This window comes from Muscardinus avellanarius, assembly GCF_963383645.1.
Source record: "Muscardinus avellanarius genome assembly, chromosome: 1".
NCBI lineage: Eukaryota > Metazoa > Chordata > Mammalia > Rodentia > Gliridae > Muscardinus > Muscardinus avellanarius.
Window position 1 is genome coordinate 233,835,704 of NC_137786.1, and position 22,127 is coordinate 233,857,830.

Sequence of the window (22,127 nt, forward strand, 5' to 3'; positions counted from 1 at the left end):
GACACAAAGCACTTTGTCGCGGAACGACGTGGTGAATCGAAGCAGAGGAGGTCTGTTAAAGCTCCCTAAGTTTACAGGAACAAAAACTTGTGTCATAATAAACAATACTTCCTTGGGTTTATGCGGGGCCTTCACCCTAGACCTCAAACGCGTTACTTCAGTTGCCTTTCGCTCACGTCTTCCTAACAGAGTTGAAGGCTGTTTATGCTTTCATGATTCACGGCGCCCTTCCTCTCTCCTCCATTCCTGGCATCCCTGGAGTCAAGAGCTTGAAGAGGTGGAATCCAACGCGGGGAGGAGAAGATTTGGGTGACACCACGCAGCAAGGGCGCAGCGAGGCCACTTGGCTCTGTGGCGCCCAAGCCACCGTCCTCTACGGGATTTATAATTTAAACGGGCCTCAGAGCAGGAGATTGGCTGGGGGCCTGCCCTGATCACGGCCGGCCGCAGCTCGGCGGCATGGCCGCTGCCTCCGGCGGCTCGGTCGACGTCCGGAGCCCGCGCGCCCGTCGGGCGGCTGTCGAGGGCCGCGGCCCCGCAGGCACCGAGCGGAGGCCCCTCCGAAGCTGCGGGCCCGGGCGGAGGCCCCTCCGAAGGCGCGGCCGGGCCCGGGGCGCCGGGCTCGGGGGCGGGGGCGCGCCCCTCCCGGCCGCGGGGCCCCGCAGCGTGGCGGGGCGCGGGCTCCCGGCCGCCCCTGCCCGCGCCCGGAGCCCCGGGGCGCCGAGCAGGCCAGGCCGCCGCCGGCGCGTCAGCCCCTCGGGGCGGCGAGGAGTGGGTGAGGCGGCCGGGCGCTGCCCCGGCCCCGGGCGCGAGGGGGCGGCGGGCGGCCGGAGCCGGCGCGGAGCGGCACGCGGGGCTCAGGCCGCGGGCCTGGCGCCGCGTGACCATGCCGCGCGCGGCGGGGCTCCCGGGCGCGGCGGCTCCGCGGGGTCGGGGTCGGCGCCCGCCGGGGCTGGGGGAGGGCGGCCGGCGCAGCTGGCCGGCGAGGGCGGGGTCGGAGGCGAAGCGTGTGTGCGCGGCGCGGCGGTGGGGGAGGGCGCGCGGAGGAGGCCGGCGCCCAGCGCGCAGGCGCCAGCCGCCGGCCGGGCGAGCCCTGGCAGCGGGCGGGCGGCGGGCGGGGAGCGGGGGCGGCGGGCGGCGGCGGCGGCGGCGGCGGCGGGCGGGCGGCGGGCGGGCCGACGCGAGGGGGGCGGGCGCCGCGTCGGCGTCGCGGGGCGCGGGCGATTCGAGGCCGACGCGTCCGCGCGTGCGCGCGCCGGCGGGGTGTCCGCGCGCGAGGGGAGTGACGCGTGCGCGCCCCCGCGCGCCCCGAGAGCGGTAAGCGGCGCGGGCGGCTCGCCGGCGGTGGGGGTGGAGGGCGCGCGGGAGGAGGGCGGGAGGAGGGCGGGAGGCGCGCCTGCGCAGTGCGCCGCCGAGGAGCTGTGTGTATGTGAGAGTCTGACGGGTTCAAAATGGCGGCGGCTGCTACCGCGGCTCCTCCTGTGTGAGGGAAACAACACCCCTCCCGGGCGGCGGCGGCGGCGGCGGCGGCGGCGGCTCGCGGAGCACCTTCCCGGCGCCTGGGCCTGTCGCCGCTCCGTCCACCCCGGGCCGGGGCGCTCCGGGAGGAGGGGCCGCGCAGGGGCCCAGCCCCCGAGTCCCTCCGCTGCGACCGGGGAGTCGCCGGGGCTCGTCCCGCAGCGCGGACCCGGCGGGGCGGGAGACGCGCGGGCAGCCGGGCCCGGCGCGGCGCCGCTCCCGCCCTCGTCGCCCCCCGGGCCGGGGCCGCGTTCCGGGGGGCCGGGCGGCGCGGGGCCGCGGGCCGCCGGCTGGGCGATCGGCGGCGCTCCGGCCCGGGGCGGCCGGCCGCGGCTGGCCGGGCACGGCGCCGAGGCTCCCGCGGGGCCGGGCGGCCGGCGCGCGGGCCGGGCCGCGGATCGCCGCGGGGGAGGCGGGGGCGCCGGGCCGGGCGCGGGGGTCGCGCCCCTCCGCCGCCCCTCCGCCGGGCCGCCCGGCCCGAAGAGGAGGTCCGGCTCGGCAACGGTTTCCTCTTTCCCGGGGCGCTCCGACCCCCTCTGGATACGGGGTCGACCCGCGGGGACCCCGAAGACGACGTTTGGGATTTAATTTTTCCTCTCAGTGTTTGGAATCTTTTACTTCCCACTTGGACGAGAACTCGGGAGCAGAATCCCCGGTGAGAGCCCCCTCCCCGTCCCCCCCCCCCCCCCCCGCTCTGGGAAGTTTGGTTCGCCGTGCGGTCCTGCAGACCTGAAGTTTTATTTTCTTTTTTCCGAGGCGCGAGCCGTCGGAGCAGCCTTCCCGGGGGCCGCTCCCCGTCCGGCCCCGGCGGTGCAGACCCCGTGTCCCTCCCGACCGCGGGCGAGGGCAGTGCCGCGAGCGGCTCTCGCAAACTATGTCATCGGGTCCTCCGGTCGCCTAGCAGTTCTGAAAGGATGCTGTTAACGTGGCCATAATGTAGTTACAAGAGAGGGGGAAAAAAAAATCTTCATTCCCAGTGGAAGCCATTATCCATGAGAATATTTAGAAAAACGAAAACCCTGCTTGGTGTTACCGATGGACTGTCACGCCGACTGTTCTTTAATTTTGGGAAAGGCTGCATTTTACTCCTGCCCATAGATGGGATCGTTTAATTACTTTGTCCAAAAAGATAAGAGCTTTTTTTTTTTTTTGTCTATGGTTTGCAACTCTTAAATTTGTTTCAGAGTTACATTTTGTTTTGGGGTAGAGGAAGGTCTGGGAAACGGAGGCAGTTATGTACGGCCTTTCTGGAGGTTTATGGGGAATTGTTTCGGAGTCCTTTCAATCCTATTTTCTTGTCCTCTTTTTATATAGATAGTGTGCCCTTCTTTCCCTTAGTTTCTAATTACTGGTGTGAGAACCAATTTGGTTAGGATCTGGATTAGTTCAGTGCGTGCCTTACCTGGTTAGCTCTCTAGAGAAAATTCCTGGGCTTGCTTGCTTTTTCTCTTCTTCTTTCTCTCCCTCCCCCCTTTTTCTTTTTCTTTTTTCTTTTTCTTTTTTTGGATAATGCTGCCATGAAGGGGAGCTTTGGTAATTGCAATTTAAAACAAGTGATGTAGTCTGTCCACAGGGAACTGAAACCAACATCTCCCTTTGCCTAGGCCTCGGACAGTTGTAATGTAGTGATTAATGTTGAACATGACATGGAAGGACTTGCCCAAGAGCAGAAAGGTCCCAAACTTAGAAAAGGAACCTGATTTCTCAGACGGCCTTTAACTTAAACACTTTTTTTTTGGTGGTACTGGGGATTGAACCCACGGGCATTCCACCTCCAGCCTACATACACTCTCTGTCCTATTTTATTCTTATTTTGAAACAGGGTTTCCCTAGGTTGAGAGTCTCACTACTTACTGAGGCTGTCCTCAGACCTGTGACCTTCTGTATAAGCCTCCCAAGTATTGGGATTACAAGCGTTTGCCACTGTGCCTGTCTTAATTTAATATGTTTTAGATACCGCTTTCTTTCTTTTTTTTTTTCTCGGTATTGAGCATGGGACTCAGAGGCATTCTACCTCCGAGTTACACCTCCAGTCCTATTTTTTATTCTTTATTTTGAAATAGGGTCTCACTGAGTTGCAAAGGGCCTCACTAAATACCCAAGGCTCTCCAAGAACCTTGATCCTCCTGTCTCAGATTCCCAAGTGCATCTCCACACCCAGGCTAGATACTACTTTCTGTAAAGGAAAAAGTTTGAGAGTGAATTCTCATCTCTGTTCGTAACATTCTTTACTGTTGCAATCTGATTCCTAAGGAGGAAGAGGAAGGCAGCCGTGGAGTGATTTCTTTACAGTAATTTCAACAGAAGAGTGAGAGATGGAACCTGAAGAAGAAAGGATTCGATACAGCCAGAGATTGGTTAGTATTTTTTTTCTTTCCCCTCATCTCCTGGAAGTAGAATAACTATTTTGTTTCCATTTGTGAACTTTGTGCTGTTAAACCTTGCAGATGGCTTTTCTGGGGGTGTGTGTGGGGGATATATTAATATCTCATTTGGGTTTTGGTCAGGTTAGAGCCTTAATATTTATCCTGTTTGGAAATGGCATTATATTGTACCTTTAATTTTTATAGAAAACTTTGTAAATCAAAGGATTGTGTGGGTTACAATGTGACAGGAATCCTAACTTTGCAGTACTGATGTTATAAGAAATAAGATACATTAGAATGTAAATTTTGGAGAGAAAACCGAGGAATATAGTTCTATGTCATTTCTTAGGATTTGTGGTACTAGGATTTTTGGCTTTTGAGTGTGGAGTCGAACTATAGATTATTTTAATAAACACTTTGATAGGGTTAGAGGATTGTTGTGGGGAATGACTGAGGACAGGTAGAATGGATGCTGGATGCTGATAAAGTTTTGTATTTTATATTTTGGGGAGGAATGTATGAGGTATATCATGTTGAAAGAAATTTTAGTTATGATTTGGCGGAATTAGCTGGTATGTGTGTATGAATACTTTTCCTTTAGATCCTGCTTTCTTCTGAAGAGTTCAACTCTTATTGGAGTTCAAGAATTTGGTTTTTGTTTTCCTTAGAGAGCTGTATTAATATTTTTACCACATATTCATTTCAGAAATGTGAATTTGTAATTGTAAAGTGGGATAAAGGAAAGCCACAGAATTGTCTGTAGTATGTGAAATTTGTTGAACTAAAAGTCCTAGAAGATTACTAAAGGAATTTATGGTGGTTTTATTTGGTTCTGTGTTTTAGACTGAATTTGGAGGAAAAAAAGAATGGTTCCCCAATCCATTTTCTGATCATCTTCACTCATTTTGAGAAAAGGCTTCTTTTCTTTCTTTTATGTGATTGGGTAAAATGGTCTGGTGTATATTGGCAGTGTATTGAATAGACATATGTTCTGGTGAGCTTATGTCAGATCTGCCTCTTGTTCTTACTCCATGTGTTGCGATTTTAATTCTTTATGTCTAACTTTTGAAATAAAGTGTATAACAGTCATGGAGTTTTATATATTTAGAATTTGTTTATTTTGATAGTACTTGACTTAAACTTGTGTTTGGAATAGAAAAAGAGGGGATGTTGCAAGACTCCTTCTCAGGTAGTCATTGCTATGTGAAGATCATTTCTGTTAGTTCAAGTTAGGTAGATATCTGAGGAATCTTAAGGTTTAGTCAGTCCTTAAAGGAAAAACCTGTCAGCAAAGCTTCTTTCTTTTTTTTTTTTTCTTCTTTTGCATACTGGGGATGGAACCTAGGGGCTTTCTACCTCTGAGCTACACCCCCAGCCCTTTTATTATTATTTTTTGGTGGTACTAGAGGTGGAACCTTAGGGGCTTTTCTACCTCCAGCCTACACTCCCAGACCTATTTTATACTTTATTTATTTGAGACTGAGAGCCTCACTAAGTAGCTGAGGCTGGCTTTGAACCTGTGTGATCCTCCTGTCTCAGCCTCCCAAGTGCTGGGATTACAAACCTGTGCCACCATGCCTGGCTTTTCATTCTTTATTTTGAAATAGTGTCTCACTGGGTTGCAAAGGGCCTCACTTAAGTAGCTGAGGCTGTCCTCGAATTGTGATCTTCCTATCTTCCTGTCTCAGCCTCCCAAATGCTGGATTTAAAAGTGTGTGCCACCATAACTGGCTTTTTTTTTTTTTTAAACAAGGTAGAATTTAAAGTGGTGAGGAGATCCAAGGACTCTGATGTTTGTCTTGGTAACATTTTTTCTTTTTTCTTTCTTTTTTTTTTTTTTCCTTTGGTACAGGAGATTGAACCCAGGGCAGTCTATGTTTGAGTCACACCCCCGCCTTTTTTTTTTTTTTTGAAACAGGATTTCAGTAGGTTATTGGTTTTCACTACCTTGCTGAGGCTGCCTTAAACCTTTACTCCTGTGTTGTCCTCCCAAGTACTGGAATTACAGGCATGTACCACTATGCCCCACTTTTCTTCTTTTAATTGTAAGGTGATTGCTGCCTGTTGCACATATAACCTTTTCTCTTATACCATAATTTTTTCTTTTGGTTAATGTGTGTTTGTGTGTGTGTGCAGTACTGGGGATTGAAATTAGGGGTATTCTATCACTGAGGTACATCCCCAGCCCTTTTAATTAAATTAAATTAATTTATTTATTTTTGCGGGTCTGGGGATAGAATCCAGGGACACATGGCTTCCGAGCTACACCCCCTGCCCTATTTTTTATTCTTTATCTGAAACGGTCTCACTGAGTTGCAAGAGGGCCTCACTAAGTAGTCGAGGCTGTCCGTGAACTGAGATCCTCCGGTCTCAGCCTCCCGAATGTTGGGATTACAAGTGTGTGCCACCACGCCTGGCTTTTATTTTTTATTTTGAGACAGGGTTTCATTAAGTTGCCCAGGCTAGCCCCCAATTTGGGATGCGCCTGCCTCAGCCTCCCAAGTACCTGGGATTACAAGTGTCTGCCACTGCACTCTACTTGTTATTGTGCTATTGTAAGCAGTACTGTGTTCGAAAGTACATCATATGTTTTGGGGGAATCTTAGAATTTTGAATGCAGTTTTGAAATTTAGGGTGACTGATAATTTGTTTTTCTAAGATTACATGGTAGCTGGGCGTGGTGGCGCACGTTTGTAATCCCAGCATTCGGGAGGCTGAGACCTGGAGGATCACGGTTCGCAGACAGCCTCAGCTACTTAGTGAGGCCCTCTGCAACTCGGTGAGACCCGGTTTCAAAATAAAGAATAAAAAGTAGGGCAAGGGGTGTAGCTCGTAGGACAAAGACCCTGGGTTCCATCCCCAAACACACACACACACACAAACACACACACACACACACACACAAAAAGATTACATGGTAAAATTATATCTCAGCTGGGCGAGGTGGCACACGCTTACAATCCCAGCATTTGGGAGTCTGAGACAGGAGGATCAGGGTTTGCAGACCACCTCAGCTACTTAGTACGGCCCTTTGCAACTCAGTGAGACCCTGTTTCAAAATAAAGAATAAAAAATAGGGCTGGGGGTGGAGTTCGGAGGTTAGAATGCCCCTGGGTTCCATTCCCAGTACCACACACACAAAAATATATCTCAGTGTAAATCCCATTTATTTATTTGTTAATTTATTTATTGGTACTAGGGATAGGACTCTGGGCATTCTACCTCTGAGGTACACCCCCCATCCCTATTTTATTTTATTTTATTTTATTTTGAAATAGGGTCTTACTAAGTTGCTGAGAGCCTTACTAAGTAGCTGAGACTGGCCATGAACGTGCAGTTTTCCTGTCTCAGCATCCCAAGTACTGGGATTACAAGCATGCATCACCAAGCTCGGCTCTATAAATTCCTCTTATGACAATTTTTTTTTTTTTTGTGTGTGTGTGTGGTACTGGGGGTAGAACCCAGGAACTTTTCTACATCTGGGCTATACTCCCAGATCTATTTTGTACTTTATTTGGAAACAGGGTCTCACTAAGTTGCTGAGAGCCTCTCTGAGTAGCTGAGGATGGCTTCGAACCTTTGCCATCCTCCTGTCTCAGCCTCCCAAGCGCTGGGATTACAAGTGTGTGCCACCATGCCTGGCTCTTATTTTTATTTTATTTTTTTGCAGTACTGGGGATTCAACCCAAGAGGCATTCTGCCTTTGAGCTACCCAGTCCTATTTTTTTATTCTTTGTTTTGAAACAGGGTCTCAATTGCAGAGGTCCTCATAAATTGCTGATGCTGGCTGTGAACCTGTGATATTCCTTTCTCACCTATTTTATATTTTAATTTGAAGCCGAGTCTTGTTAAATTTCTGAGGGCTTTGCTGTACTGCTGAGGCTGACCTCAAACCTGCAACCCTCCTGTCTCAGCTTTTCAAGTATTGGGATTACAGCCGTGTACCACTACACCTAGCCCTTTTTATTATTTAATTATTTTTTTGTGGTGCTGGGGATTGAACCCAGGGTATTCTGTCTCCAAGCTACACTCCAGCCCTTTGTATTTTTTTAAATGGAAACAGGGTTTTGCTAAGTTGAGGCAAGCCTCACTTTCACTAAGTTGATGAAGCCAGCCAGACAGGAGGCTGTCTTCAAACCTGTGATCCTCCTGTCTCAGATTCCCAAATACTGGGATTACAGGTATGCACCACTATGTTTGGCTTTATTTATTTTTATCATCTTATTTTTATTTATTTACTTTTTTTGCGGGTCTGGGGATGGAACCCAGGGGCATTCGACCTCCGAGCTACACCCCCTGCCCTAGTTTTTATTCTTTATTTTGAAACCGGGTCTCACTGAGTTGCAGAGGCCTCACTAAGTAGCTGAGGCTGTCCCCAAACTGCGATCCTCCAGGTCTCAGCCTCTCAAATGCTGGGATTACAAGCGTGCGCCACCACGCCTGGCTTAGTTTTGTCTTTAATACATAGATAATACTTTATTTTTTTTTCCTTTTTGTGGTATTAGGGATTGAACCCAGGGGAAGTCTCTCTCAGATTTACACTCCTAGCCCTATTTTATATTCTTTATTTTGAAACTCACTAAATTGTGAAGGGCATAAGTAGGTGAGGGTGGCTGAGAACCTGGGATTCTCCTGTCTCAGCCTCTCAAGTACTAGAATTACAAGTGTGGGTCACTGTGCCCCGGGTTAGATACTACTTTTTTTTTCTACCTCCAAGCTATACCCTCAGCACCCGTGTGTGTGTGTGTGTGTGTGTGTGTGTACTGGGGATGGAACCCAGGGCCTTCTACCTCCAAGCTACACCTCCAGACCTATTTTATATTTTATTTTGAAACAGGGTCTCACTAAATTTCTGAGAGTCTCACTAAGCTGCCGAGGCTGTCTTTGAACCTGAGATCCTCCTGTCTCAGCCTCTCAAGTACTGGGATTACAAGGGTGTGCCACCATGCCTGGCCCTAGCCCTATTTTTAACTCTTTATTTTGAAACAGGGTCTCACTAAGTTGTGGAGTTAAGTAGCTGAGGCTGGATGCGAACTTGTGATCCTCCTGTCTCAGCCTCCTGAACTTTGGGTTTATAAACTTGCTGGTGGCTTCTTTGATACTACTTTTTAAAAAATAATTTTGTTGCCATATTGTAGTTATTCATCATGATGAGGTTCAAAGTGATGCGTGTCTGGGGATGGAACCCAGGGACATTTGACCTCCGAGCTACAGCCCCTGCCCTATTTTTTATTCTTTATTTTGAAGCCGGGTCTCACTGAGTTGCAGAGGCCTCACTAAGTAGCTGAGGCTGTCTGGGAACCGCCATCCTCCTGTCTCAGCCTCCTGAATGCTGGGATTACAAGCGAGCATTTTTTGAGCTGTTTACTTTATCAGTTCTTTTTTCCCCCTTTCCCTTGCCCCATTCCCATTATTTTACTTAGTTCTCCTCATTTGTCCTTTTGTTTCCTACGTTCTCTTTAGCTTCCACATAAGAGAAAAAAAAAAAATATAGGGCCCTTGACTTTTTGAGTCTGCCCCCCCCCTCCTGGGGATTGAACCTAGGAGCATTCTACCTCAGAGCTACAACCCCAGCCCTATTTGTTTTTAATTTGATTGGGGTCTTCTTAGGTTGATGCCTGTCTCATCGCTTGCTGAGGCTGTCCTTGAACCTGTTATCATTCGGTATCAGCCTCCCAAGAGGTATCGGCTCCCAGGCACTGGAGTTACTAGTGTGTTCCACCACACCCTGCTGCAAATGAGTTTTGTTCTTTATGGCTGAGTAAAATTCCACTGTGTGTATATACCACATTTTCTTAATCCATTCATTTGTTGACTGATACCTAGATCTTACTATTATTTGTGTGTGTGTGTGTGTGTGTGTGTGTGTGGGTAATGGGTATTAAACTCAGGGGATTCTACTTCCGAGTTACACCCTCAGCAGTTTATTTACTTATGGTGCTGGGGATTCAATGGAGAGGCATTTTACCTCCAAGAGACATCTCCCTTCACCCTTTTTACTTATTTTGAAACAAGGTCTTTCTGAGTTGCTGAGGCTGGCCTTTAACTACCAAGCTGGGTTTATATCTTTGTTTTACAATTATTTTCTAGGGAACATGAGTTTGAAAGAGAGACAAAATGACAGGTTTATTCATTTGGCTTAGTGGTTAACGTTTGTGTGGTTCTTGGTAATGTACATTTGTAAAATTAAATCGAATCACCTACTATGTTGCATTAGAGTATTACTATTTTGTGTCCTATCATGCAACAAATACTAAATGGTCGTTCTTTTATTTGATTTTCCTATTCGTCCTTCCTTCCTTCCTTCCTTGTTCCTTCCTTCCTTCTTGTGTGTGTGTTTTACTAGGGATAAAATCCAGGAGTGTTCTACCTCCGAACTAAACCCCTAGCCCTAGGAGCTCTAGATCCTCCCAAGTACTGGGATTATAGATGTGTTCTACTATGCCTGGATTCTTTTTTTTTTTTTTTTTTTTGTTGATATTGGAGATTGAACCTAGGTTTTCTACCTCCAAGCTACACCTTCCCCCAGACCTTTTTATTTTTTGTTTTGAAACATAGTTTTGTTAGTTATACAGTTAGAGTCTCACTATGTTGCTGAGGCTGTCCGCCACCCTGTGATCATTCTGTTTTGGCCTCTAAAGGACTGGGAATACAGGCATGTGCCAACACACCCAGCCAACATACCTTTAAAGTATCCTGTTGAGAAAACACAGGACCTATTTTATTTTATTTTATTTATTTATTTTTTGGTGGTATTGGGGGTGGAACCCAGAGGCTTTCAACTTCCTAGCTATCCTCCCAGACCTATTTTATATTTTATTTGGAAACAGTGTCTAACTAAGTTGCTGAGAACCTCTCTTAAGTAGCTGAGGCTGGCTTCGAACCTGTGCGATCCTCCTGTCTCAGCCTCTCAAGCAAGGGGGATTGCAAGGGTGTGACACCACGCCCGGCTCCAATTTAAAAAGTTTGAATCCAAATTCATTTTGGGACAAGAATGACTTTTTTGTATTAATAACCCTTTATCCATATTTATTTATTTGTTTTTTTCTGGTACTGGGGCTTGTACCCGGGGTGCTCTACCATTGTGTTACATCCCCAGCCCTTTTGACTTTTTTTTTGCATGGTACTAGGGATGGAACCTAAAAGCATTGCACCTCCAAGCTACACACCCAGTCCTATTTTTTAGTCCTTTTGTTTTTTGAAATGGGGTCTCACTGATTTGCAAAAGGTCTCACTAAGTAGCTGAGGCTGCACTTAAACTGAGATCCCTGTGTCTCCAACTCCTGAATGCTGGGATTACAAAGCATGCCACCACACCCGCCCTCCCCTTTGGACTTTCTGTGTGAGACAGGAACTCCCTAAAATACTATGCCCTGGCTGGCCTTGAATTTACAATATAAAATAGGGCTGGTGGTATAGCTGGAAGTTAAGAATGTATCTGGATTAAATCCCCCAGTATCACATGTACACATGCAATCCCCCCACCCACAAAAAAAAAAAGGGAAAAAAAGAAATGGGCTGGGAGTCTGGTGTGTGGCCTGTGCCTGTAATCTAATACTTAGGAGGCTGAGACAGAATCTCAGGTTTGAGGCCAATCTTAACAGTTTATTTACTTTTATTTATTTATTTTTTTTGTGGTACTGGGGGGTACAGGGGCTTTTCTACCTCTGGGCTATACGCCCAGATCTATTTTATACTTTATTTGGAAACAGGGTCTCACTAAATTGCTGAGAGCCTGGCAGTCTTAACAATTTAGAAGACTCTCAGCAACTTATTGAACCCTGTTTCAAAATAAAAAAATAAAATAGGCTCAGAGGTAGAACACTCCTTACTGAGTTCAATCCCCAGCACCAAAAAGGAAAAGAAGAAAAAAGAAAAAGGTAGGGGTATTGCTTGGAGTTAGAATGTCCCCGTGTTTAATCCTTAGTACCACACAAAAAAATAAAAAGTAAGATTACAAAAAAAATACTGGGAAGCCGGGCGTGGTGGCGCACGCTTGTAATCCCAGCATTCGGGAGGCTGAGACCTGGAGGATCACGGTTCGCGGACAGCCTCAGCTACTTAGTGAGGCCCTCTGCAACTCAGTGAGACCCGGTTTCAAAATAAAGAATAAAAATAGGGCAGGGGGTGTAGCTCGGAGGTCAAATGCCCCTGGGTTCCATCCCCAGACCCGCAAAACAAAAAACAAAAAACAAACAAACAAACAAACAAAAAAAATACTGGGGTTGTAGCTCAAAGGTAGAGTGCCTCTGGATTTAATCCTCCCCCAAAAGAGATTTTTTTTTTCTTAAATGAAAATATAAGTCCTTTATTTAGTGTATAGATTTCTAGAATAAAGCCAGATATCCAGAGCAGGTTTATGTAGATAACTGAGGAGGTTCTCAAGTGGGAGGGATAGAGGCTTCATTTGGTTATCTTTAATGTAAAGATGATTTATAGGCCGGGGCGTGGGGGCGCATGCTTGTAATCCCCGTGCTTGGGAGGCTGAGATAGGAGGATCGCGCAGGTTCAAAGCCAGCTTCAGCTACTTAGTGAGGCTCTCAGCAACTTAGTGAGACCCTGTTTCCAAATAAAATATTAAAAAAAAGGTCTGGGAGTATAGCCCGGAGGTAGAAAGCCTCTGGGTTCCTCCCCCAGTACCACCAAAAAAAAAAAAAAAAAAGATGATTTATTTCAGTATTTCTGTAAAAGTTGAATGTAGAGCTTTATTGAGAAACATCAGGCTGGGCGTGGTATGGCCCATACTTGTAATCCCAGCATTTGGTAGGCTGAGACAGGAGGATCAGGGTTCGCGGACAGCCTCATCTACTACTTAGTGAGCTCCTTTGCAAATCAGTGAGACCCTGGTTTTTTTTTTTTTTTTTTTTTTTTTTTTGGTGGTACTGGGGTTCCTGGAAGCCCTTCTACCTCCGGGCTACCCTCCCTCCCAGACCTATTCTATACTTTTTTATTTTTGGAAACAGGGTCTCAGTGCGATCCTCCTGACTCCGCCTCCCAAGCACAGGGATTACAAGTGTGCACCACCACGGCTGGCGATAGCCTGTTTTAAAATAAAGAATAAAAAATAGGGCTGTGCATGTTCTTGGAGGTAGAATGTCCCTGGATTCCATCCCCAGTGCCTCAAAAAAGAAAAAAAAGAAGTAGGCTTCTTACTAAGTTGATGTGAGCCTTACTGAGTTGATGAGACTGGTTGAGAACCTATGATCCTCCTCTTTTAGCTTCTCAAGAATTGAGATTACAGGCAAGTGCTGCCAAGCATAGCCTTTTTATATTTATTAATAAACTGTATTTTATAATAAATAGTATCTCTCCCAGCCTATGCTGTATGTTGTATGTTGTACTTACAGTTACATTTTTTTTTTTTTTTTTTGGTGGTGGTACTGGGGTTCCTGGAAGCCCTTCTACCTCCGGGCTACACTCCCAGACCTATCTTATATTTTTATTTGGAAACAGGGTCTCCTAAGCCAGAGCTCGCTGCTGGCTTCGAACCTGCACGATCCTCCTGTCTCTGCCTCCCAAGCGCAGGGATTACAAGCGTGCGCCACCACGCCCGGCCCATTACAGTTACATTTTTGTGTGTGGTACTGGGGTTCTTAGAAGCCCTTCTACCTCCGGGCTACACTCCCAGACCTATTTTATACTTTTTTATTTTTGGAAACAGTCTCAAGCCAGCGGGGCTGATTTAGAACTGTCTCTGCCTCCCAAGCACGGGGATTACAAGCCTAAGCCACCACGCCCGGCCTTACAGTTACATTTTGTGGTGAAAAAAATTCACTAGCCCATGCCGAAGACAGTTATAAAAATAAATGCTCGCCCGTGTGGTGGTGCATGCTTGTAGTCCCAGTACGTGGGAGGCAGAAACTGGAGGATTGCACAGGTTGGAAGCCAGCCTCAGCTACTTAGTGAGACTGTTTCCAAATAAAGTATAAAATGGGTCTGGGAGTATAGCCCAGAGGTAAAATAGCCCCTGGGTTCCACCCTACTACCGCGTGCACACACACAAAAATAAATAAATGCTCAAATCAACATATAAAACAATATGAAGACAATATACTTCAGGGTAAAAGGAGGTAAATAACCTGTTTTCCAGTTCACTTACCCCTGGTGTTATCTGGAGGGAGGAAAATATTGATTTACCTGAGGATTCAGTTTGCTTGTCAATCATGATAATGGATGATGGGATTAAGAGGTTTTTTTCCCCTAGTACTGGGGATGGAACCCAGGGGCATTCTGCCTTTGAGCTACACCCCCAGCCCCATTTTTTATTCTTTATTTTGAAATAGGGTCTCACTAAGTTGCAAAGGGCCTCACTAAGTAGCTGAGGCTGTCTGGGAATTGTGATCCTCCAGTCTCAGCCTCCTGGGTGCTGGGATTACAAGGGTGCGCCACCACGCCCAGCTCCCATCCCTATTTAATTTCACTCTAAGGTCTTTCTGTTCAGGAATGTACTATGTAAAATAAAATACTTAAGCCATCTTTTTCTAGCATGAAAAAATATTTTTAACAACTAGAAAAATTATAGTTAGTATAAATTTTTGCATTTGCTTATAATTGTTTCATGAGATTTAGCCTTCAGTCTGTTTTGGTAGAGGAATATATGCTCTGATTGTTATAGCTTCCTTCCTGGTGATTTATTTATTTATTTATTTTTGCGTACTGGGGATGGAACCCAGGGACATTCTATCAACTCTGAGCCACACCCCCCAGCCCTATTTTTTTTTTAATCTTTTTTTTTTTTTTGGTGTGTGTGTGGTACTGGGTATGGAACCCTGGGGCATTTCTAGCTCCGGGCTATACTCCTAGACCTATTTTTTATACTTTATTTGGAAACAGGGTTTCACTAAGTTGCTGAGGCTGGCTTTGAACCAGTGGGGTCCTCCTGTCTCAGCCTCCCAAGTGCTGGGATTACAAACATAGGCCACCACGCCTAGCTTTATTCTTTGAAACAGGGTCTCACTGAGTTGCGGAGGGCCTCACTAAGTAGCTGAGGCTGTCTGCAAACTATGATTCTTGTCTTAGCCTTCCACATTTTGGGATTTTTAGAAAAAAACTTGTAGCCCAGTTTTTTGGGGGGGGGGTTTAAAATGCAGATAATGAGGAAACTTTTTTTTTTGTGATACTGAAGATTGAACCCAGGGGCATTCTGCTTCTGAAATACACCACCAGCCTTATTGTGTGTGTGTGTGTGTGTGTGTGTGTGTGTGTGTGTGTGTGTGTCTGTGTGTCTGTGTGTGTGTGTCTGTGTGTCTAGGAATGGAACCCAGGGGCATTTGACCTCCAAGATACACCCCCTGCCCTATTTTGTATTCTTCATCTTGAAACAAGGTCTCACTAAGTTGCAGAGGGCCTCACTAAGTAGTTGAGGCTGTCTGGGAATTGTGATCCTCCAGTCTCAGCCTCCTGGATGCTGGGATTACAAGGGTGCGCCACCATGCCTGGCTCCCAGCCCTATTTTTTTTTTTTTTTTTTTTTTTTGTGTGTGGGTCTGGGGATGGAACCCAGGGGTATTGGACCTCCGAGCTACACCCCCTGCCCTATTTTTTATTCTTTATTTTGAAACCGGGTCTCACTGAGTTGCAGAGGGCCTCACTAAGTAGCTGAGGCTGTCTGCGAACCGTGATCCTCCAGGTCTCAGCCTCCCGAATGCTGGGATTACAAGCGTGCGCCACCACGCCCGGCTCCAGCCCTAGTTTTTATTCTTTATTTTGAAGCAGGGTCTCAGTTTTAGAGGGCCTCACTAGGTGGCTGAGGCTGGCTGTGAACCTGCAGTTGATCTGCCTGTTTCAGCCTCCCAAGTACTGGGATTACAAGCATGCATCATCATGCCAGGCTGGAAGCTAATTCTTTATCATTATACAATAAACAATATTTTGATACCCATAATTAATACTATATTTAAGCCAAATCATTTTGCCCTGTATTTATTTATTTATTATTTATTTATATATTTATTTAGTGGTGCTGGGAATTGAATCCAGGGATATTCTACCTCCCAGCTCTATTTAATTTTTATTTTGAAACAGGGATTTACTAAGTTGCTGAGAGCTTTGCTAAATTGGTGAGGCTGAGTGGTGACACATGCTTATAACACCAGTACTTGGGAGGTTGAGACAGGAGGAAGGAAGGTTGGCTGCCAGCCTCAGCTACTTAGTGAGGCCTGATGAAACTTAGTGAGACTTTGTTTCAAAATAAAAATAAGATAGTGCTAGGGTGTAGCTGGAGGTGGAATGCCTGTGGGTTCAACCCTAGTACCACACACACAAAACAAAACACGTCTAGCTGATGTATAAAAGTGAAGTTCTTCTACCTCTAATCCTGTTCCAAACCACCTACATTAAGGGTTTTTGCTTACCTTTAGATAACCTTAAAGTTGTAAAGATGCAAGTAATGGTGATTATATTATTTTTAGATTTTGGTTTTGGTTGTTAAATCAGGGAATTGTGTTTACTCCCTTGTTCCAGCATATTAAGAGAACACATGAGCTTTCACTTTTTTTTTTGTACTGCGGATGGAACCCAGGAGTATTCTACCTTAGAGCTATACCCAGCCCTGTTTTTTTTTTTTTTATTATTCTTTATTTTGAAACAGGGTCTCACTGAGTTGCAAAGGGCATCACTAAGTAACTGAGGCTGTCAATGAACCGCGATCCTCCTGTCTCAGCCTCCCAAATGCTTGATTACAAGGGTGAGCCACCTCCTGCTTGACCTTTCACTTTCTGTGACTGGCTAATCTCACTTAGCATAATGTTCTCCAGGCTCTTTTTCTTGCAAATGACATAATTTTGTTCTTTATTGATGAGTAGAATTCCATAATTTTGTAATCCATCTATTGATGGACACCTAGGTTGGTTATATTTTTTATTACTAAGAACAGCTCTATGAGGTAGATGGTGTGTGTGTGTGTGTGTGTGAGAGAGAGAGAGAGAGAGAGAGAGAGAGAGAGAGAGAGAGGGAGGGAGGGAGGGAGGGAGGGAGGAGGGAGGGGTGGGTGTAGATACTGGGGATTGAACCCTAGGGTATTCTACCTCTGAGCTACACTCCTATCCCTATGTTTTGTCACTATTTATTTATTTATTGTGGTGCTGAAGCTGGAACCCAGGGTCATTCTGCCTCCAAGCTACATCCCCAGCCCTATTTTATTCTTTATTTTGAAATAGGGTCTTAGTGAGTTGCAAAGGGCCTCACTAAGTTGCTGAAGCTGGTTGCGAACTGCTATCCTCCTGTCTTGAATGCAGGGATTACAAGCTATCCTCCTGTCTCAGCCTCTTGAATGCGGAGATTACAAGCGTGTGCCGCCACGTCTGGCTAGTCTTTATTTATTTATTAAAAATTTTTTTTTTTGCGGGCCTGGGGATGGAACCCAGGTGCATTCCACCTCCAAGCTACACTCCCTGCCCTATTTTTTATTCTTTATCTTGAAACAGGGTCTCACTAAGTAGTAGCTGAGGCTGTCAGGGAACCGCGATCCTCTGGTTTCAGCCTCCCAATGCTGGGATTACAAGTGTGCGCCACCAAGCCTGGCTTTTATTTTTGAAACAAGGTCTCACTGATTTGGAAAGGGCCTCCCTAAGTAGCTGAGGCTGTCAGCTAACCGCAATCATCCTGTCTCAGCCTTTTGAATGCTGGGATTACAAGATGAATGCTGAATGTGGGGATTACAAGCATGTGCCACCACGCCCGGCTAGTCTTTTATTTTTGAAAACAACATCTCACTGATTTGGCTATGGCCTTGCTAAGTATAAGTAGCTGAGGCTGTCTGCTAACCGTGATCATCCTAGCTCAGCCTCTTGAATGCTGGGATTACAAGTGTGCAAGTGTGCGCCACTATGCCACCAGCTTTGATTTTTATTTTGAAACAGGATCTCACTAAGTTCCTGAGGCTGGCAAAGAACCTGCAATCCTTCTGTCTCAGCCTCCCCAGTCCTGGGGTTACAAGTGTGTGCCACCACTGGGGATAGAACCCAGGGGCATTCTACCTCCAGAATTCTATACTCCTAGACCTATTTTATGTTTTTATTTGGAAACAGGATCTCACTAAGAGGCTGGCTTTGAACCTGTGATCCTCCTGTCTCAGCCTTCTAAGTATTGGAATTATAAGTATGTACCACCATGCCCAGCTTTGGCTTATTTTTTATTTTGAAAGAGTCTCACTGGGTTGCTGAGTTTCCCTATCTTGCTTGAAGCTGTCCTTGGGCCTGGCTAATGGTTTACTTTAAACCTTAAATTTTAAAATTATGGATGGGAGGTTTAAGGTGGGACTGTGATTTAACAAGATTATAAAGTTGATGATGGGTGGAATCAGACTCAGGTGTCCTGACTTCAAACTGCATGTTTATTTTCTTATACCATCTGCTCTGTTGTGTATTTCAGATAGAAAGCAAATGAACTGGGTGTGGTGGTACCCGCTTATAATCCTAGTACTTGGGAGGCTGAGACAGGAGGATCACAGGTTCTTGACCAGCCTCACTTACTTAGTGAGGCCCTCTGCAACTTAGAGAGACCCTGTTTCAAAATTAAAAATAGGAGGCCGGGCATGGTGGCGCACGCTTGTAATCCCCGTGCTTGGGAGGCTGAGACAGGAGGATCGCACGGATTCGAAGCCAGCCTCAGCTACTTAGTGAGGCTCTCAGCAACTTAGTGAGACCCTGTCTCCAAATAAAGTATAAAATAGGTCTGAGAGTATAGCCTGGAGGTAGAAAGCCTCTGGGTTCCACCCCCAGTACCACCCAAAAAAAAAAAAAAAAAAAGGCTGGAGGTGTAATTCGTAAGTAAAATGCCCCTGAGTTCAACCCCTAGTTCTGCAGGAAAAAAACCCAACAACATGATAACCTCTCTTATTGTGGTAAATTGTGGACTGAGTACTTTTCTCTTTTTGAGGCTGCTTTTAAATTTTCTTCCATAATAGCTGTCTGCTTAACAGCTAAACGAGGTAGCAATAAATACTTGACAGCAGTTATAAATATTTGATAGCCAGTGTTTGGTCATGTTATTAAAAAATCGGGATATTCTTTTCATGAACTTTGAACTTATTGCACTTGATCTATTAAAATAGCAGTGTTGTGCAGTTTGTGTCTGTTAAGCTTTTTATTTATGCATATTACTCATATCCTTGTTTTCTGTTTTAAATTTTAGGTTCTTGGGGGTTTTCTCTGTCTGAGTACTTGGTAAAAACTTAAACCCTAAAGATAAAAGGCAGCAAATAGTGACCAAACGAATGGTTTTGGCAAATACAGTGGTGAAGGCCTCCTTCAGGTAGGTAGAGAGGAGGAGGGATGAGGGTGGCCTTTTAGGTGGTAAAGACAGCACAAGTATTACTGTGGAGATGGAAGCATATACAGCCTATTGTATGGATATTGGATAGATTGGTAGGATCAAAATAGGTGGTTTGTTTTGGGAAGCTGATAATGCTGGGAACAAATTTAAACACCTTGAAATCCAGCTATGGATAATAGAGAGCCATTAGAAGTTATAGTTAAAATAGAGTTGCCTGGCGCCAGAGATGGGAGGTTCGCATGGTAAGGCTCTAGACAGCTTAGTGAGACCTTATTTCAAAATGGAAGAATAAAATAGAGCTGGGGGGTGTAGCTAGGAAATAAAGCGTCCCTAGGTTCTATCCTCAGGAGCACACAAAACCAAAAATTTTTATTCATTTTATATATTAATAACATTATTATTACTGTTATTTGCAGTACTGGGAGGTGAACCCAGGGGCGTACTACCTCCTAGCTCTACCCCCAAACCCTATTTTTTTGTGTGTGTGTCTGTGTGGTACTGGGGTTCCTGGAAACCCTTCTACCTCTGGGCTACACTTCCAAACCTGTTTTTTATATTTTTTATTTGGAAACAGGGTCTCTTAAGCCAGCGCGGCTGGCTTCAAACCTGAGTGAGCCTCCTGTTTCTGCCTCCCACGCACGGGGATTACAAGTGTGCGCCACCACGCCCTATTTTTTATTCTTTTTTTTTTGTGGTACTGGGGTTTGAACACGGGATTCTACCTTAGATCTAAAACCCCAGCCTTATTTTTTTATTCCTTGTTTTGATTTTTCCCCCCAGTATTGAAGATGAAACCCCAAGGGCATTCTACCTCTGAGCTACAGCGCCTCAGGCCTATTTTTTAGTCTTTATTTTGAAACAGGGTCTCATTGAGTTGCAAAGGACCTCATTAAGTAGTAGCTGAGGCTGTCCACAAACCACTATCCTCCTGTCTTAGCCTCCCAAATGCTGGGATTACAAACATGTGCCACCACGGCTGGTTTACCCTTTGAGACATGGTCTCGTTAAGTCACAGAGGGCTTCCTTAAGTAGCTGAGGCTGTCCACGAACCTGTGATCATCTTATCTCAGCTTCTTTTTCTTTTTCTTTTTTTTTTTTTTTTTTTTTTGCGTTTCTGAGGATGGAACCCAGGGGCACTCGGCCTCCGCACTACAACCTCTGCCCTATATTTATTCTTTATTTTGAAACAGGGTCTCACTAAGTTGCAGAGGGCCTCACTAAGTAGCTGAGGCTGTCCGTGAACCATGATCCTCTGGTCTCAACCTCCTGAATGCTGGGATTACAAACGTGCATCACCATGCCCACCTCAGCCTCTTATTTATTTTGAAACAGTGTCTCACTAAATTGTGGAGGACCTCATTAAGTAGCTGAGGCTAGATGCAATCCTGCAGTCCTGTTTCAGCTTCCCAAGTACTGGGATTATAGGTGTGTACCACCAAGCATGGCTTTATTAATTTTTTTTTTATTTTATCTTTTTTTTTGTGGTACTGGGGATGGAAGTGGGCATTCTACCTTCAAGCTACACCCCCAGCTATTTATTATTCCTTATTTTGAAACAGTCTCACTGAGTTGCAAAGGGACTCACCAAGCAGCTGAGGCCTGGCTATTATTATTTTATTTATTTTAAAAAGTTGTTTTTCATGCCTGGTATGGTGGCACACGCTTGGAATCTCAGCAGTTGGGAGGTTGAGACTAGAGGATCACGGTTCATGGACAGCCTCAGCTACTTAGTGAGACCCTTTGGAACTTAGTAAGAGCCTGTTTCAAAATAAAAATACAAAATAGGGCAGGGGGTGTAGCTCAGAGGTCAAATGCCCCTGAGTTTCATTTCCCCAGGGGCAAGAAAAAAAAAAGAATAAATTGGGCATGGTGGGTCACGCTTGTAATCCCAGCATTTGGAAGGCCGAGACAGTAGGATCTGGGTTCGTGGACATCCTCAGCTACTTAGGCCATCTGCAACATAGTGAGACCCTGTTTCAAAATAAAGAAGAAAAAATAAGGCTGGGAGCCCGGCATGGTTTCGAATGCTTGTAATCCCAGCGTTTAGGAGGCTGAGACAGGAGGATTGCAGGTTCACAGCCTCAGCTATTTACTGAGGCCCTCTGCAACTTAGACCCTGTTTCAAAATAAAGAATTAAAAAAATAGAGCTGGGGGTGTAGCTCAGAGGTAGAATGCCCCTGGGTTCCATCCCCAGTGCTACAAAATAAATAAATAAATAAACAAATAAACAAATAAAAGTTTTTTCTTTTTTTGGTCTGTTTGGTCCTGGGAAATGTAGCCCTGTGGTGTTTTACCTCCGAGCCACATCCTCTGGTGTATTTTATTTTTTATTTTTTGCAGAACCGAGGACTGAACCCAGGGGCATTCTAACTCTGAGGTACAACCCCAGCCCTATTTTTTACTCTTTGTTTTTGAAACTGGGTCCCACTAAGTTGCAGAGGGCCTCACTGAGAAGCTGAGGCTGACTTAAACCTGTGATCCTCTTATCTCAGCCTCCCAAGTACTGGGATTACAAGTGTGTCCCACCATGCCTTGCTTATTTTTTATTTTTATTTTTATTTTTTTTGTGATACTGTGGATGGAACCCAGGGGCATTCCACCTCCTCGTGCCTCCTAGCACAACAGAGTTGTGTTGCAGAGGACCTAACTAAGTAGCTGAGGCCGGCAGTGAACTGTGATCCTCTTGTTTCATTCTCCCAAATGCTGAGATTACAAGCATGTGCCGCCACACCCGGTTCTTTATTTTTTTTATTTTGAAACAGGGTTTTGCAGTTCCTGAGAGTCCCCTAAGTTGCTGAGTCTGGCCTTGAACCTGGGATCCTTTTCTCAGCCTCTCAAATACTTTTTTATTTATTTTTTTGGTATAGAACCTTGGGACATTCTACACCCCCATCCCTATTGTTTATTCTTAATTTGAAACAGGGTCTCACTGAGTTGCAAAGGGCCTCACTAAATAGAAGCTGAGGCTGT

The 22,127-nt window shown here is 46.0% G+C and overlaps 1 protein-coding gene across 1 annotated transcript in view; it reads left to right on the forward strand.

Annotated features, from left to right (window-relative positions):
• Nucleotides 1-3,833: 3,833 nt before the first annotated feature.
• KDM2A (lysine demethylase 2A) overlaps nucleotides 3,834-22,127 on the forward strand; it is a gene marked incomplete at both ends in the record, with an annotated part of 133,694 nt that continues 115,400 nt past the window's right edge. The window contains one exon of the mRNA XM_080695001.1: nucleotides 3,834-3,875. Within this exon, the coding sequence (XP_080551127.1) occupies nucleotides 3,834-3,875 (42 nt within the window). The remainder of the gene's footprint in view (nucleotides 3,876-22,127) is intronic.